Source organism: Antrostomus carolinensis, unplaced genomic scaffold, assembly GCF_000700745.2.
Source record: "Antrostomus carolinensis isolate BGI_N321 unplaced genomic scaffold, ASM70074v2 scaffold2503, whole genome shotgun sequence".
Lineage (NCBI taxonomy): Eukaryota > Metazoa > Chordata > Aves > Caprimulgiformes > Caprimulgidae > Antrostomus > Antrostomus carolinensis.
The window spans coordinates 61,406-80,759 of NW_010302923.1; the positions used below are offsets into that span (position 1 = coordinate 61,406).

Consider the following 19,354-nt stretch of genomic DNA (forward strand, 5'->3'; position numbering starts at 1 on the left):
TGCATAACTTGAATTCCTGGTCAGCGTGGCTTCGGTAGAAGGACAGAGCTGGCAGGACATTTCTCAGTCCCTAGGCAGTTACTTTAAAAAGCCTCCTTAAAAAAGAACTGAACAAATGGATATAGGCCAGCCCAGAAGTTAATATAGAACTGCAATAGTTTTCAAGTGGCTTGCTTGGAGGAAAAAACATGCACCAATTTCTAACCCTTTCACATGAGAGAAGTCTTATTCCATAGATGAACAGGTCCGTGAAAGCTCTCTATAGAGGTGACTAGACAAATAAGAGGGCCTCCTGTACTGATTCCTGGACATCTCTATAAAACCTGCTCAAATGAATCACATATATATCACTGCTTAACAACCAGTGTGGTTGCTATGGATCTCTGACAGAGTATTTGAGATCACAACCTGGCCCAAAGCAATGCCTTGCTTGAGAAAAGTGAGCAGCGTTTTACATTTAGTGGTAACTACAAAGCGGCTATTCCTGTAGTCATATGACATGAGTGGCAATTTTATTTGAACAAAGCCTGAAGGAACAAGCCTTTAATGTTTTTCAACAATTTTTCATCAAAGACTGTTAGCACTCAATCTGCCAATAAATAGACTGAGTTTCAGACACATACAATTTGGAGTGCTGAAGTTATTTCATGTTGACACTTACTATGAAAAGTTACCTTTTTCACTGTTTAGCCACACATCAAAAATCTTACTTTTAGCAGATACACTACAAATAAGGATCAAAGTTATGCAGGAGCAGGTAGATTCTGAACTTTCTGAAATTTAGAAGTACTTGCAGAAAAATTATAGTAGATGCTGGCATATGAAGAAAATTAAACACAATAAAAACCAAATACCATCAAATTATCATTCATATGGTCAAAGATGTCCCATTGGCATGCAGGGGCTGCAATACCAAGAACAAGGTCATAAATCCTAGCTATTTCAGAATTAAATGCCAAGTCAATCAAAAGTCAATCAGGTCCAATCACACAGAAAATAGGCGGTACATGAGGTAACGTGTATTACTTTTTATATACTTTTTCATAACACAATCCATATTTGTTTGTTACTACTGTTATGGACCTGGATCATACAGTCAGTCTTCTGCCCTACACCAACTTCCAGTTGGCCCAATTTCCTAACTACACTATTTCATGTTATGGCCTTTGAGAAAGTCAAGATAAAAAGCCCCCTCTTACAGATACTTCCTTCACATTATTCCAGGCTCTTTCAAGAGGTAAAAACACCCATGACAATTATTTTTGCAAAGGAGCACTAAACAAAGCCCAGATGACACCTGGGACAAGTGCTGTGATATGGCCAGGGGAGGCAGAGATTTTTCCTTGGATGTTTTTATTACCACAGAAACAGCCCAGGGCAGCCACACTTCTAACTTGAATGTCAGGTATCTGAAGTTCATAAGACAAATCCAGGCTTTATTGTTCAAACTGTTCCTAAGTATAAATATCAGTTAAAGAGGTATAAACAACAGTATCATGTGAACCTAATGGCCAGTCACATACTAACAGTAACAAACATTATAAGGTCAATGGCATAGTTAAAAATGATGAGTGTGCAAACAACCCACATACTAGGTTTCATTTACATAAAATGTTCTGACCTTATAAACAAAAAGTACACTAGTGAAAAGCACATAATCAGACATTCAGCCTTTCACAGTTTCTGTGGTATAAAGAGGCTCAACAGTCAATGAAAAGAAGGATCATTTCAGATTAATTTGCAGAGAATTAACACTATTATAACTGGTTCAGCAACATTTAATTCGCCACGTAAGTGAAAGGATAAAGCAGGGTTAATGCCTGAGGCAAATGCATGACAAGATTATAAAGTACTCCAGCTATGCAGCTCAGTACCAGAAAAAGTACAATGTTAGCTAATGAGTGTTGAGCCCTAAAATGGGGGCACACAGAAAGGCAGCTTCACCACCCAGGTCAGTTCTGCTGGGAATAAGTTGAGGTTAAAGGTCTCCTAATTAGTGAGCAGATTAAAAAAAAAGGAAAAAAATCCCACAAATGTGTATGTAAATTGCTCATAATGAATGATTCAAGTTAGTCTAATTAAAAGCCAAAAATTTATCCAAAAGAAGTGGAGAAAATTAACACAAAAGAGTCCGTATTACAGGAAAAGGCAATGAAGAGTTTGATGCCTGTTGAATTCAATTAACTTAGTTATTCAGACCTCCAATTAGGCACTCTAGAACATCGACAAAAATGAAAATACATCAGTTTATAATGGCATATAAGGATGTTGATGAGGCTCTGAGCAACCTGCTCTAGTAAAGGTGTTCCTGCTTACTGCAGGGGGGTTGGAGTAGATGACCTTTAAAAGTCCCTTCCAACCCAAACCATTCTAAGATTCTATGAGTCTATGATTCTATGTTAATAGCAGAAGTTACTCTGAATTCCATGCACATTAGCATTAGTTAAGATTCAAAAGTCATTAGCCAAATATAATCAAAATCATGTTTTATAACATTAATTCTAGAAGCTTTGGTTGCATGTTTGGTTACAGTTGGTTAAATAATATATGCTTTGGTAGAGGAACCTCCAAATCAGAAAGTGGTGACAAAAAAGTTTGAGCTCTGGATTTTTGTGGCTATTTTTTTGAGGAAGGAAGAATTAAGGTATGAATTTTTTAATTATTATTTTTATGGCTTACAACTATTAGGAAGAAATAGATCATCTATCACATTTAGAAATGTCCTGTATTTTTTTTTTTGTTTTAATGAAGACTACTACTGAAGAGTTGTAAGTCAGAAACTTTGATTTTAAATATTTCTAAATAATAAAAGTTTTCATGTTAAACTTTTAATTCTAAAAATATCAAAATATTTCCTCACATTTTCCTGCCTCAACTTTCAATCAACACATTCTAAAAAATTATTTCAAGTATATTTCCTCACCTTGCAAGCAAGTAAAACTTCACATTCCTCTGTAACTTCCCAATACAAAAACTCCGAGAAGTGAGGACCTAAGAAACAAAATTGTTTTAAAGCATATGTTGTAGAATGAAGAGTATCAGAGAGATTCAGTGAAAGAAAGAAAAAGCATGACAATTACATTTTAACATCCCTTCACTAGAACAACGAGAGGGACCTCCTGAACTACCACTGCACTAAAAAGGAATACCCTGCAGTAAGTTTTTATCGTATCAATGCAGGTGCCTACAGCACAGCTTAGAAACCTGAGGCTCATCTCTGTTTGTATGATAAATCATGCAGTATCCAAACATGTAAAATGGCGAACTTCCTAAATAGCTTTATGCTCAATTGCCAACTAAGCATAGGAAAGAAACAGAGTAGCTACAAACAAGTGTACAAACAATGAATTTAATGCAAACGGAGCTGGAGAATAAACAAATATATCCAAACACCCAATTAAATGTTCAAAGCAAAATTCCCATACAGACGTTGTTTGTCCAAATTCTATAAAGTTGAAAAATGTATTGTACACTACAAGCAGAACAGGAAATATTCCTTTTCCCCACTAAAGTTTCAATCCTGCAAATATATATAACCTTACATAAATTTACTGACATACAAAGCTTTTTAAAAGTTATTATGTTTACTTATGTCAGTAAATTTGTAAGTTATAGTGTCTGCAGGATCAGGGCCATAATTGCAATACCCAGAACTGGAGGGTAGCAGAGTGCCAGACCTTCACCTAAATCATTGAGAATTGAAAGACCTTGTGAGTTTATCCTGTAAGTGGTATAATTTCTTTCTTAAATGTAATTTTTTAAAAAAATAATTCTCTCAAAAAATATAAAATAATAGAATTATATTGCTTACATAGAGAATCTTACCTAAGCTATTTAGAATAAATTCTTTTAATTATTATTGTTACTTTCACCCTGAAAGCCATGTGCTTGGCAAGTGAAAATTACAAACCAGAGATCAAACTCAATTTTTTAAGGATTCCACATTGATAGAATTCTAAATTAGGTATACAACAGTAATTCTTACTTTCATCTGCAAACAATATTGATAACAAGTATATAACAAACTCTGTAACTGTATAGCAATGAGGCAACAAATACACATTTTGTTCCTGGAATTTTGCCTGGACAGAAACCACAGGATCAGATTTTTAATATTCCTTGTCTGACACTATGTTATCTACTCTTCTGTCAATTATATTGAAGACACAATTTGTATGCTTAAAACTAAATGTTTTCTTGGATGAGAGCTTACATTAGGAACACTTCTCATGAATACTGAGCAAAGATAACCTCCTGTAAGGACTCCCACTTTATTTCTCTACTTAGTGAAAGTTCTGTCACAACTTGCATGCATCGTATGACAAAGCTGGAAAATAAGATCCACCAAGAGTTCAGTGTCTCCTCAAACTGTGCAATATACTCATCATCTAATGAAATGAATGGACTTTGAAAGCACTCAGTATTCACTAGGGATGCATCATTAGCTGCAAACTGGGCCTAAAGTCACCAGTCTGCTCTGTCTTACCTTGCTTTCTGAGAAATTCTTTTCGCTGGAGTTCAGACTCAGCCAATACTGCCTTGAATGCTAAATTTTAGAAGAAGTGAATGAAAAATGAGTTAGTCACAAAATTACTCAAAGAATAACTGAAGTTCATTTCTTCATCAGAGTCAAAGTTCCAATGTTTCAGTCAACATACCATCTCCAATGAGAACTAATGAAGACTGGTTCTTGGCCTTTCCATCTTGAATCTGTACTGTGTAGGTACCTTCATTATCAATCGTAAATCGGTCCATCACCATTTCTATAATGCCATTTGAACGGTCACAACTTATTTTATGCCTCTGAAATGAACAAGTAATAACTTTACTGTAGCATAGTGTAAATTACTTGTGATTCTTTATTGAATTAATCATGTTTTATATCCCTGCCTCCACACTCAATCTTTTTCATGTACTTTTAATTGCAAACTATGGAAACAAGGCTAGCTTGTATCTACTGTTGTACAACAAGATCCCAGTGGTGACAGAAACCTCTGTGTGTAGCTGCATTTGGAAACCTCAAGTCATCATAACACAGCTGGTTTGTAGTTAAAAATAGTAGCTTAATGCACTATGCATGTTTGAAGAAGAGCCTACACAGCCAGCCTTCAGCTGCATTAGAGTTTCCAGTTCAACAAGGTGTTTTGCTAGGCTGAAGTAATATTCCTATCAGAGTCCAGGAATATTCCTATCAGAGTCCAGGAATATTCCTATCAGAGTCCAGCTGGAAGTATTATGTTTGTAGACAAAAATGTGGATCTCCAAATAAATCCATCACAACAAATCAAGAAAGTCATCACTACTAAATACCTCTGAGACTTATGTGTCAACTCAATACTAGGTCTTATTTTCTCACTAAAAAAGTTTATTTAAGAAGGGTATAATGATTTGCTCATCTAATGTTAGGTATTCTTTTCAAAGAATACTAAAGTGCAAGACCATGAGAACGGTAACTTGAGGAAAACCAACAAAGCTTCTGGAAACTAAAAAGAACAAGCAAGTTCATCAAAAGAGAATTATAATTCTGTTGAAACATCTAGTTACCTACTAAAGTGCTTGCAGAATACCCAAAACACCAAACACTGACTTGAATTCAAAGTTAAATACGCTTTCCACTGTTTGTGTCCTTTTCGTGTTTACTTTCTATTAAATATTCCAGAAAGGTAAATTATTTTCAGGCATCGTCAAAGAAACAGAAAATTGCAAGCAAACATTGGACAATACTTGCAAAATATGTGTTTTGAATTTGCAGGCGCTATTTTAGATAACAGTCACCTTTTACTAAGTAATACCCTGTTTTATGCAGTAACAACCATGAGAACTGTGTGTCCCATTAACAGTGATGTTGTTTGAATCTCAACTAACAAATTCCTAAAGCAAACAAAAATAATCCACAGAAGTTACTTGGTAAATACTTTTAGGTAACCGATGTGATCAAGGATATTCCACACTAACCATTCCACGCATGATGGTACAGAAAAATAAATGTCACAATCTAGAAGGAGTTCTATGCAGTAATTATTCCTTGTTACTGTTAAAAGGAGACATGATGCCTTATGAACAGAATATTTTGATTAATCTTTTTATTGGACTGCAAAACTAGAAAAACATACCTAAAGCCATAGGTAGATAAAGTTTAGGAAAGGGGAAGAAAGAAGGAGGGGAAAAAAGGCTAGTAAAAATACCACTTATTAAACTCTCTGGGACCACCTCCTTAAGTGGAAGAACCTTTAAGTACTGATCCAAAATTACTAGGAATGACCCAACAGAAATATCTGCTTCAGCTTTGAGGGACACCTCCTGGCCAGCCTTAAGAACAGATTCACTGTTATATGGACAACAAGCCTGGAAGAATAGTGTAGACATGGTCAAGATGTTTATTATTCATTACTGATACTTTCAAATGTACAAATATTACTAGTTTAAACATCAATCAGGTAACTGAAGAATGAAGAAAGAGAAAAGATAATGCAATTAAGAAAGCAGCAGCCAGAAGATTGATTAGGGTAACAATTTATTATATAGATGACTTAGAGGGAAGACACTGAGGTATAACATTTATATAAAATAACAGGGAGAAATGCTCATATAATTTGGATATGTACTTTCCCATATATAGTTCAAAGAAATAAATAATGTTAAAGAATAAGACAAGATTTAATTATTCAGGAAATTAAGTAGAAAAATTGCTTATGTAAGAGCTCACCTGTAAGAGTTGAGGATATAGGCTAGGTGTTAAAAAGAAAAGTTATAAACTTAACCAAACTATCAAATAGTGCAAATTCAAATTCTCACTTACAGTGTCTTGCCCACAGAGGTCAAAGACAATACTTGCATTCATTTCATGAGTTCTCAGGGAGAAAGTTAAATTGAGAATTGCCAGAAGAAGCGTAAGAAGTGCAAGATGTATGTTTTAATCTGATCCTTCATCACATTTCTATAAATTTTTTTTATTTCTTGCTTTTGGGTAAAGGAAAAAAATATGAAAATGACAGCTAATTAAATGGGGCCCAGTTCATTCCATTCTCAGACTATTTTCAAATCTTACCAAAATTGTTCCCTGTTAGGATCTAGAAGGAGAAATTTATCACTTCAGCCAATGTCAAGAATCAGACTACAATTCACCAGCATAACGGTCTATTGAACATGTTCAGTGACTGTAACCCAGTCTCCAGGCAGGTTTTAGAGTGTAATTAGGCTTCTAACTATTGCCATTATGCAGCAAGATGAAGTTCAATGATTTTATGGGCACCATAAATACTAGGCTTTTATGTGACTTTCCACAAAAATATCATCAGTCTCCAAACGTAAATGTCACCTGTGGGTTACTAATTAAAGAGGTGAAATAATGCAGCTCCACTTCAAGGCTCTCTCTGATGTCAACATTTCCAAAACATATGCGAACTAAAAATAGCTCATTCTGTTCCACTAACATTGCCAAGGCAGAATATTGTCATTTCAATACGTCCTAGTCACTAATATTCAGGTTTTCAGTGCTAAAGTTTATTACTTCTTAAAGTGAGAAAAACAGAGAAGTATTTTACTCAGAAACACTTCTTCTTCCACTTGTCAATAGGTCATTAAAGTGAATGTTCTTTGCTTTTCTATGGTATAAAAATGCTGATAAACTTCTCGGGCCAAATCAGGCTTTGCATCCTCAGGAATAAACTCACCCTTTCAAATAGCTGCACTAAAGGTATATTCCTCACAGGACAATATATTTCCAGTGCTGTACTTTATGCCCAGCAGATGAATCACACTCCAGCCCAGCAAAGGCATGACCTTGTTTTCTTCTCAGCCCAGTTTCACCACATTTTTGTGTCCCTTTCTATGAAAGGTCTTCCTAGAGTTATAAAAAAGCAGGAAGGTGGTGGTCTGCCCTTTCATCTCCATGTAATCATTCAATGTCCATTTAGTGTATAGGCCAAATTAAAAATAAAAATAGAAAGTAACACCATCTAAAAGTTTTATATCTATTATGGTGTTGCATGGTCAAGTACCTCCCACATTATATGTAAAACTAGTAGCAGTAGCCACAAAGGGTCTTTGGGAATAATATATCTTGCTAGTTTGAGTCCAAAAATGTACTTGAAGCAGTTTTTTGTCTTGAGCTATTTTCCTAAAATGTTTGTGCAGAACTTTTAACCAAATGTGTTTAATACTGGTCTGTGTCTGATTTCTCCTTTTCTTTGGCTGTTTGTTGTCTAGTTATGCACAATTAATATGGACTTCTGGGGGTTAAATTTTACTCTCTTTTTGTGGTATGAAGAGATTCACTCTACAACAGGAATTCTATACTGAAAAAAAAGATTCAAGTTAAACAAAGACATTCCTTTCAGGTATTATCAGGCATTAATAACATGGTTTTAAACAACTCTAAAAATAGAATACCTATTAGTGCATAAAGGTTTATTAAACAAAATCACATATATACAGTACTCAACATGTACTTACATCACTGTTTTCAACTTCTTTATCATTAATAACAAATCTGAAGCTAGAATCTGGTGATAAGCTTTCAGCCTGAATCCAGAAACGAACTTCTCCTTTCTCAAGAACCTCGTACGCTAATTCTGATTTCAGAGGTATTGCTGCAGAAAGAAAAGCAATCAAAAGTAATAATGCATGAATCCTTATGAGAAAAAGGACTATTGCAATAAAATAGTAGTATCTCCCTGTTATTTAAGGAATGCTGGATATAGACTAAATTTTATGCAGGGAAAAGATATCTAATGCAGTTTTTGGATTATTTTTAAATTCATTTTTCAAAGGGAGAAAAGAATTCACTGCTTATATTTCACATATTTTTTAAGGAATTGGCAATTAACAACCTATAGTCTATTGTCAAAGTGATTTTATTCAATGTAAAATAATATTCTTCTAAATAAGTGGAAAGATAAGGAAGTAAGTTGTTCCATGAAAAATGAAGCTGCTGTTGTCTCAGGAAGAACCTTTTTGGAACTCCAATCATTAGTATGCAATTATATTTTATATAGAAGTATCAAATAGATTAAGATCTTCAACTTACTTGGATTCTTGATTTCATTGCTTAATGCCATCAAACGTTCAAACTCTGAAATTAAGAAAAATATTGATGTTTTAATTTTTTCTGAAAAGTACAGTCAGAAAACGAGTATCAAAGAAGGTATATATCAGCATCAGCAGATAATCTCCTTAAGTCTTATATGTGAAATATCCAACTGTCTTCAGGAAATGTTGACTAAAAAATAAGATTTAAGATATTTAAAATTCTGATACATAGATTTAGTGAATTTTTAAATTTCATATATTTTCATGCACACTCTCTTACGCAAAATAATCTAAAAAAGGAACGAATCATATTTTAAACTCTTTATGGGATATAAACAAAAGATGGGAGACAATAGCTTCTAAGCAGTGTATGAGGTTCCCTTCTGACACTGTACCTGAAAAGCTTGTTTTACTGTGTCAGGAAACAAGATTGAGGGCAGGTTAGTCTGAAAAAATTAGAGAAAGTTCTATTTAATGCACTAGATCCTCATGAAGGCTGCATGAGAGTCTAGAAATTACTTTTTTAGATTTTTATGCCTAACCCTACTTATCATATTCATTATTAATAAAGATTTGGAAGATGAATATTACTGTCAATTCCAAATTTACAGATAATGCAAAGACCAGAGGAAATTAGCAAGGATTTAGTACAGGGTCGAGCATTTAGCAAAATTGCAGGAGAATTTATAGCATTTGAGGAAGTAAGTGGGCAGTGAAATAATGTTTTTCAGTGCTAAGATACAAAATTGGACACTTATGCAAGGATACAATACAAATAAAAGTGTTATTTAGAGTGACAGATATGACCAGGGAAGACATGCACTGAGTGGCATGGGAAACACCTTCAGTGTTCTTCTACCAAAAATCCTTGGAAGGTAGGACTGGCTGTGACAAGACCTAGAGATAGGTTTCAGAGTGATGCTTCAAAATGAAGCCAAAGGGTAGTTCTCAAGATCAAATAGGTCTTTTCCTACAGTATTTGTTGGAAAATTTAAAATATTACAAGTTTAGCTTCCCTAGAAGAAGCAGATATTGGTAATGACTGCATAAATGGTCCTTTTCCTGAAGAACCATATTTTTTATGGCTGCACATGGATTTCTTCACAACACCTACAGTGCAGCGGTCTGCACTGTGATAAAAGTCCTGCCTCAGTCTCATCTCTTCTCCTGAAATGACTTACAAAGAAGGTAAGCAGAGGAATTTTCACACCTGAGGACCTGGGAATAGCAACTACAGTCTGTGGACTGGGAAAGCACCAAAATAATTCTTGTGCTAATTAAAAATAGCAAAGCTCCCTGGCTTGCCAATTCTAATTGGGCATATTCTTTATCTTTTTCTTTTTCTTTTTTTTTTAAGAAAATACTGATTTAAGTTATCCCAACTTTGATTATTGTCATAATCAGAAAAAAAAACCTAATCATACAAAGCCTGTTGTGTGGTCTTTTTTGTTTTGCCTTAATGCAAAGGAAAGAATGTGAGAGTTGTGGGGTTCTTTTTTTTTTTTCTTGGACAATTTTTAGTGCAATTGAGGTGATAAAACAAAGAAGGACTTGAGATGGTAAGGACCTTACCTTCATCATCCATAACGAAGCTGGATGAAACCCCATCTGTGTCACTAACCGAGATAGAGTAAGTTCCCAAGTCTGATTTATCAGGATTTTTGAAGTACAGCTTAGAACTAAAATCATCAATAAAGAAGGACATAATTAATGGGGTTTTTCATGTTATTGAGATTTTTAACAGGACAAACTTCCAAAAATTTGACAGACTGGCATGACTTACTGATTTCCTTCTGTTTCAATCTTAAACTTATCAGAATCATCAATCTCCTCATACGATTTACCCCATGCAAAATGAGATGCATCTGTAGCTTCCTTGCACTCAAAAGCCAGGTAAATATTACCCTCATCATCCACACCAGAAAATATTTCTTTTGCTCCTGCAAAATAGGAATCAACTCATATGTCAAGGATGCATTTTTCTTTAGAGCTGCAATTCAGAAATTACTAAAGCCCATGCAAATTCTGTCCATCTTCACTAAGAGATACTGATCTTACTTGCAGATCTTGAAGCATGTTTATGTCATATGCTAACTCAGTATCACATACTAGCAAGATTCTTACTCTACACGAAAAAGGAACACTAAAAATAATAAATGCTTATTGAGAAACAAATCTATAAAATGAAACAATATGAGAAGATATGAACAGTTTTAATAAATTACTTTTATTATCACTCTGGAAGCTTTAATAAATGAGGTTTTCATGCTTCTTTTGACTCACAGCAAGTAGCACATTTGTTCATAAGAATAAAATATAAAATAACTGATTATCAAATATTTCCTGCAGCAAGTACAGCAAAAAGGCTTGACAATACCTCTGTATTCACATGATTTTTTCCTTAAGTTTTAAGGCTAAGAGCTTCTTAACTGTTGAAATACTTAACTGTGCTACAATATCAAATCAGATTAATTAAATTTACTTCTAAGTATTTCGGTATTTTAGAAGCAGAGGAGGTAAAACAGTTCATTACCTGGCCTTGCCTCAACAAGCACTGGTTCAGATATCTCAGATGACTTGCCTATCCCAGCATCATTCACTGCACGAACTTTGAAAACATAGGTATGACCCTGGTGTAAATCAGTGACCTTGAACAAGATAAAGAGCCAAAAGGCAATTTAAAAACCAAGCTAAACTGTTTTGTTTGCTTCAGATATTTTTAGAACTCAGTTTTGAATTAACACTAACTAATGAAAATGTTACCTTAAAATAGCGCTTTGAAGTAGGTTTCTCATTAGCAGTGATCCAATCTTCTGTATCTACTTCCTTGTAGTCCACTAAATACCCAGTTATGGGGCTTTTGCCTTCATACACAGGAGCTTTCCACAGAAGAACCAGTGACGTATTTCTAACTTCACAAATTGTGAGATCATAGGCAGGACCTAAAATATTTCAAATATTGGAAATTCACATCATTATAATAACGTTTCACAAACTGGCCCTGTAGAGGCTGAAATGCACCACTTTAATTTTGTTTTGACTGTGTTTGCTTTCCGAAATCTTATCCTTTACAATAAACTTGGTATGCATGGTATTTAGGTCATTGTCCCCTCATGGCTGTATACAGCAATACCTGCTTTATGCAGTCAGTGACATTAGTATTCTGAAGCATACATTCTTAGTTAGATCTCAGCAACTCCATTTTAAGGGAAAGTTATTCATGTGGAAAATCCATGCAGTTTAAAATTTTCCAACAAGTAACAGATGTTCTTGTGTATTATTTAATTCATTAGCCCTACATCAAAGTTACTTCATTGTGCCTGACTCCAGTTCATAATTTATTATCAGGATTTTTATTTTTTGTTGGTATACATGAAGAATCACAATCCTCTAGCCTGATCTAAAACCCCACGGCACCAGTGGACTTTGGATCAGATTTCATGCTCCCTGACAGAAGAATTTTTCATTGTGAGGTGGATAACAATAGCCAAGAAGAATTTCTCAAGAGGGTATTGGTTAGGAGAAATATTTATGCCAAAAACTTCCTGATGCTCTATGAGTAAGTGAGAGTTCATACCTTTGTAGCTATCAGGTTGTGTTCTCCCTACTATACTTCTGCTTCACTTAACTGTCCCAGTTCCATTCAGTTTAACTGGCAGCATTTATTTTTTTTGCTATACTTTAGATACTTACTTATACCAGTAGACTATAAAGGCACAATCATATCAATATTATATCATGGTGAAAACACCTATGACAGAATGCTGCTATTCGGCCAAATAATGTAGCTGGAAGCTTGCTTCTTGGGCTTTACATTTAGCATAAGGAAACCTGAAAGTACCTGAGATTTATTAATTTTGCCAGTGTTGTTATTTTGGCTTAATTCAAGATATTACTTTTCCCCACAACACGTCTCACTGTTTAAAATAAAGAAGAGTAGAAAAAACTTAAAAATAAATCTGATTGATTGCCAGTCCAGCTTACAGAATGTTGACCAGTGGTGAATGAATGTGAAATTTGTAAAGGACGATATTCAGTAACTATATAGCAAAAAAAAGTAAAAAAAGTGTTTCTCCATAGTGGATAAGTACATTTCAGAAAAGACATATTTAAGTACCTGTTGTAGACCTTATGAGGATAAATACCAGATTTCTCATGGAAAGACTGCAGTTTTTAAGGAGTTTAAAACCTTCTCTCAGGGCTCTCAAAATCCCAACCTAAATGTCTATATATCCACAGACAATAAAAATTCCACTGGCAGATGCATCTGCTAAAAATCTTGACAGCAGAAGAAAAAGTTTAATTAAGTATGTTGTATTCTGAGGATTCTGAGACCCCAGAAGTTTCTCTTTTTTTTTAAAGTCATGTAAAATAATTCATTAGCTATCATTGCTAAATCACAGAGGCTCACAGAGATACCTAAGACTAGAGTTCTGCGGGAGGATGAAATAATTATGGGCTCTGGGCAAGGAATCCATCACTCATGCTGGAAATTCTGCAAAGCGTTTTGGCCTTTCTAAGGAAACCTCCCTTCCATATCAAAAGGTAGAAGAATATTTCGTTGACACAGGGAGTATATTGCAGTCACATTACATCAGTCTTCAGTATCTTTAGCAAGTCAGGGAAGAGGGTCAGCCTCGTTCGCTCAGTCTTAGATCTTAGTTATTTCTTTCCATTATTGCTAAGCCATTGTTTAAAAACTTATTCTAAAAAAAGGCTTATGAAATATTTTAAAAGGTTTAGTGGTTTGGAGGGGATGATGGGGTTGTTTGTTTGTGGTGCTTTTTTTAAGCAGGAAGAATGCAATACTCTCTGTTCAACTAGTTTCATAATGAGAACAATGTAATCAGCCAAGGAGTAGAAAGGTCAGATTGTTCATTATGAAAATGGAAATTTCATTCTCTTCATTTGCTGCAAGTGTGTTTTATTTTATGTTTTTATATATCATTTAAAATGAAGGATAATCTTCACTTGTGTACACACTAGGCAATTTCACTGACATTTTCAAAACACAAGAGATTAAATCACAGATCCCTTCTTTAAGGAAAATAATTGTTCCACTGATGATGCATTTATACTAAACATTACAAAATTATAACAAAACGTAACTAACATAAAAGAAGTTAAGGTCAGGAGATTAAATATTTTGTTATTGACAACTTTGACATGTTATTAAATCCAGAAGCTACGAATTATGAACTCAGAAGAATTTAGCTAGAAAGGATGGAGAACAACTCTCTGACAAGCAGTTTTGCAGAAAAGAATCTGAGCATTACAAAAAAGTTGTAAAATTGTAAATTTTTTTAAAAGACAAATAGAAGGGGATTTGTAAGCAGGCAGATAATTGTGGGAATCGTAATTACCATTTCTGTGCTCAGTATTGAAAAAACTATTAGAAATAGTGTCTCCAGTTTGTGCAATGCCATTCAAGAAAGACATGAACCAACTAGAAAATATTCAAAGAATAGCAAAAAATCTGTTTATTTAGAGATAGGGAATACATGATCTACAGGGAAATGTTGTGTGAACTGAGTTTTGACAACTTAAGTGGAAAGCTAGTGGTCTGATAAAGTTTTCAAATACACAGAAAAGCTGTTGCAAAGAGGAAAAGAATAATATCTTTGGTGGACAATACAAGAAGCAAAAAGGGTTAAATTGCAGGAAGAAATATTCAGGAAAGTTAGAAAAAAAATTAAACTGCAAGTGTAGCAAGATTAGTAGTAGATTCTGTCCAAAGAACCTGGACTTGTTCACAGGTAGAAATCTTTAAGGATGGATTAAACAAGTCTCTGTCAATGAGACAGATGGTATAGTTGATCCTGCATGTGGGCAAGCAGTTGAATTAGATGACATTTGAGAGTATTTCCTTGTAAATGATTCCACGATCTTACTGAATTGTTTCTTGTTCTAGCCAAGAATTACTTTTTATGTATAACAGAAAATAAAACCAAAATTTCTTACCTTCTTGTGCTAATTATGCTTTTTGGAAATCACTAAAAATTCCAATAGTTTTATAAAACCAGATTTAGGGGTTGGATTTTTTTTTTCTTCACTGAGAAAATAACTGCATTAACATTTATGCATGAAACAGATGTGTGTAGGTGTCAGACAGCTCCTGATGACATAAACTAGTATTAGAATGAATCCTTAATTGCATACCAAAGCTCAATGTCATAAGTAGAATTTGATTTAACACATCAGTATTTTACAGCATTTTGAGGAAAAGAAGGTAGAAATATACTAAAGTGGCAGGTGCCTGTGTTTTCATTATGGGCTGTACTGTGACACCTTTTGTTTAGACAAACCAGTACCAGACATCAGGAACAGCTTCAGCAAAAGTGTTGCTTGGTATAAGTGAGGGTGTTATAAAATATGCAGACAAGCCTTCAAAAATCCTTTCACAGATTATTTACAGAACTCGAGCATTACTGAGGGAAACCAATTCCCCTAGATGTCTAACATTTAGGCACAAATTTATATGCTCACATGAGGCAGACTAAAGTTTAACTTTCTTTTGCAGAAGTCCTGAATTCACAGTACTTATTTAACATTTTTTACAGAGTTACACAATTAAGTCTTCAGCTACATCTACACTGCTAAACTACAGACAACCTAAACACAGGTTTAAGTACTAGCATGCAGTCATTTCTACTGTGTATTTGTTAGCACATTTGCTCTAACACCTGGATAGTAAAAATCTCTCAGGTACAATTTAGGGAAAACACATGAATAAGGGCATACTAGTCAAGACTGGGAAACTTTAGCTGTAAAGTGAGAGCTATACTGAGCAATTTGCCTCTATGTCAAGAAACAGGCACCTGTTGTGTCTTATTTATGAAGAAAAAACATGGGTTTGGAGTCTGAAACTCCAGGCATATTCTTAATAGAATGCAATTATGGTGCCTATATATTGTACAGGAGGTGAATATGAAGTGGAGCTTGCAGGGCTGAAGGCGGAGAGCTGATAGAGATAAAAACACAGACTAAAAGCTGAAGATTTTCTGCTCTCAGCTGATGTGGACAGTGAAAGAGGAGACACTGAGCAAGTTAAGTAAAGGTCACCCACTTCCCAGGACATTCAGTGTCATCAGTGGGGATGTGGAGGTAGCTTTAACAGGAGATCTCAGAGGAAATGGCAATCTCAACAGGTAATACGGCAGAAATTAACCAAAAGACAATGAGCAGAGTTTGGCTCAAACACTATGCTGACTGTGTTTTAAGGAGTTTATACTGAATTGAAATTCATGAGGAACTAATAGACTTACCAGGCTCTGGCATTGTCCAGGCTTTACATTTAAAATGCTCACTGGGATCTGAAGGCTGACCTATTCCAACCAGATTTGCAGCAGCAACTTTGAATTCATAGAAGGCATCTTCTGTCAAATCCTCTACCTTTTTTGAGAAAATATATCAAAAGACATGATTTATATTATTTTAATAAATTAAATACTTAAAAATAAGTATCCTGACACTGGTGAACTAATTATCAGGCCTTACTGCTGTGCTAGAGTACTGGAAGGATCTAATTTGAAGATTTTACTTTTAAACCAAACACACTGCAGAGATCTACATTGTACTTCCATGTTTCAGTCACATCATCCTAGGAGTAACAGCATTCAATACATTGGCATGAGAGGCTGCGAAAGGTTAGAGCAAAGGTCCAGGGAGCCCACTCCATGAATGACCACTACCAGATACTTATGGATGAGTGTTCTAACATGAAATACCTTCTTGCGGGGCTTATGAATGGCTGTTCATAAGCCATTCACTTAAGCAAGAGTTCAAATGGAGTTTTGGTCTAAAGAGGTCATACTAGACTGACCAGGAAAGAAAGGAAAACAACAGAAACTAAAGGAAAAGCCAATCCAATTAGTTCAGCAGTGTGCAGATATAATTCTGAGAAAGATTCTCTCAGTAAGTTTTCCCTGCTTATATGCATCTTTCTCTTAATATTACCTACCATTACAAAGTGAGGAAGTAAGCACTGGAAACGGCATGACCAGAATATGTGCTATAACTCTGCAAACATCCCTGGTAAATGAACCCTGACTTATCTAATGAGTCCATCATCACATCACCATCTCCAATTTTGAGGGCAAGGCAGACAAGCTATAAGGCATGAGCTTCTTGACAGCCTGAATGCCTCATGATAGCAGCCTTCTTCCATCCTTCTTCTTACAGACCACCTAAATGCAATAAACAAGTCTTCTACACCTCAGTCCTCTGCATAATTTTCCCAAAATTGTATTTATTCATATGTCTCAAGAGAAAGAGGCAGCTGAAGATAGTACTTCTAGTGGAGATACTAAGCAGTTTTAGATTTTTATTAATAAACTATAATCATAATCTCTGGAAAAATGTGAGGGAAAAAAAGGATTTTGCTGTGATTTTTTAAATGGTAACAAACATATAATGGGGTAGCATCAAATACAAGACCAAAGCAATGTAAGCTAGGAAAAGTCAGGCAGTAATGCAATTCAGATAGAATTTCCTGAAGACAGAGAGCTATTTAGTGAGTCACAAGAGATAATAACAGCTCAGCCTGTAAAAATGGGTTTGAAAACCCAGGTTATTAAGGGAAAGAATATTTGTGGGGTTCCCATAGAATTATTTAATCAGAAAGGGTTAAACCTTTAGTGATTTCCCAGTGCTGTACTGTATATCTCAGGGCCTCTCTGCTTGCAGTGTTATAGAATATGCTGTGCTACTAAAAGTTGCCTTGCTTTTATTTCCCATCAGTATTTCAGATTCCAGTCATTCAAACTAATGTATAAAGATGCACCTTCAGGCACAAATACAGTTACTGGCAAGACTGAGACTTAATTACCCAATTAATTAAATTCTGAATGGTTTCCCTTAATTTACATTACTCATTTGTTTACAAATGCATTAAAAATGAAAATATCTGGAAAGCATTGCTTAGTATTGCCCTTTCATGCCTATCCTACCCACCCTTTTTTATTTCTCAATATCCATGCTCCATCTGCTATGTCAGAGGTGCCAGTTAGAAACTCAGTCACGAGCATACATACACCTGAGTATTGCCATCTGCCTTCTGCACATGAAACATTCTTCCTGAGCTTATCTGCAGCATTATTTTCTACTTTAGTTTTGTACTGGATTTACATGGCAAGGTTTTGGTAGTGGAGGGGCTACAGGGGTGGCTTCTGTGAGAAGCTGCTAGAAGCTTCCCCTATGTTCAATAGAGCAAATGCCAGCCAGCTCCAAGGCAGACCCACCACTGGCCAAGGCCAAGTTCAGCAACAGTGATAGCCCCTCTGTGATAAGATATTTAAAAAGGGGGGGGCGGGGCGGGGAAACACTCTGTGCAATTGCAGACAGAGAGAGGAGTGAGAATATGTGAGTGAAACAACTCTGCAGACACCAAGGTCAGGGAAGAAAGAGGGGGAGGAGGTGCTCCAGGCACCGGAGCAGAGATTCTCCTGCAGCCCATGGTGAAGACCGTAGTGAGGCAGGCTGTCCCCCTCCAGTCTATGGACATTCATGGTGGAGCAGGTGGATGCCCAAAGGAGGCTGTGACCCTACAGTAAGCCTGCACTGGAGCAGGCTTTTAGCAGAACTTGTGGACCCATGGAGAGAGAAGCCCACATTGGAGTAGGTTTGCAGGACTCGTGACCCCATGGGGGAGTCAGTGGAGTGGAGTGGAGTGGAGTGGAGTGGAGTGGAGTGGAGTGGAGTGGAGTGGAGTGGAGCAGTCTGTCCTTGAAGGACTATACTGAAGTAGTTTGTGAAGAACTGCAGACTGTGGGAAGGACTCATGTTGGAGAATTCATGGAGGACTGTCTCCTGTGTGAGGGACCCTGCACTGGAGCTGGGGAAGGGTGTGAGCAGTCCTTCCCCTGGGAAGGAAGGAGTACAGAGATAATGTGCGATGAACTGACCGCAACTCCCATGTGTTGCACTGTAGGGGAAGAGGCAGAGAATTCAGGAGTAAAGTTAAGCCCAGGAAGAAGGGAGGAGTGGGGAAGGTGTTTTTAAGATTTACTTTCTATTTCTTATTATTCTATTCTGATTTGATTGGTAAAATATATTTTTGTCCCAAGTTGAGTCTGTTTTGACCATGACAGTAACTGGTGAGCAATCTCTCCCTGTCATTACTTCGATCCATGAGCCTTTCATTATATTTTCTCTCTCCTGTCCAGCTGAGAAGGGGTAGTGATAGAGTGTCTTTGTTGGGCACCTGGCATCCAGGCAAGGTTAACCCACCACAGGTGTCAAATATCTGCTAAAGACTTACTTCTGTCCTGAGATTTATAGGAAAGTTGCTGACTTGAAAAAATAAGTTTAAGTGTTTGGGAATAAA

General features: G+C 35.8%; 1 protein-coding gene across 1 annotated transcript in view; it reads right to left on the reverse strand.

The window, feature by feature from the left end:
• LOC104521796 (M-protein, striated muscle) overlaps window positions 1-19,354 on the reverse strand; it is a 71,895-nt gene that overhangs the window by 15,370 nt on the left and 37,171 nt on the right. Inside the window, exons 18-27 of the mRNA XM_010163906.2 lie at window positions 16,296-16,422; window positions 11,794-11,972; window positions 11,564-11,678; window positions 10,814-10,970; window positions 10,603-10,709; window positions 9,029-9,073; window positions 8,455-8,591; window positions 4,659-4,803; window positions 4,487-4,546; window positions 2,924-2,991 (exon numbers count right to left, since the gene is read on the reverse strand). Coding sequence (XP_010162208.1) covers window positions 2,924-2,991; window positions 4,487-4,546; window positions 4,659-4,803; window positions 8,455-8,591; window positions 9,029-9,073; window positions 10,603-10,709; window positions 10,814-10,970; window positions 11,564-11,678; window positions 11,794-11,972; window positions 16,296-16,422 — 1,140 coding nt within the window. The remainder of the gene's footprint in view (window positions 1-2,923; window positions 2,992-4,486; window positions 4,547-4,658; window positions 4,804-8,454; window positions 8,592-9,028; window positions 9,074-10,602; window positions 10,710-10,813; window positions 10,971-11,563; window positions 11,679-11,793; window positions 11,973-16,295; window positions 16,423-19,354) is intronic.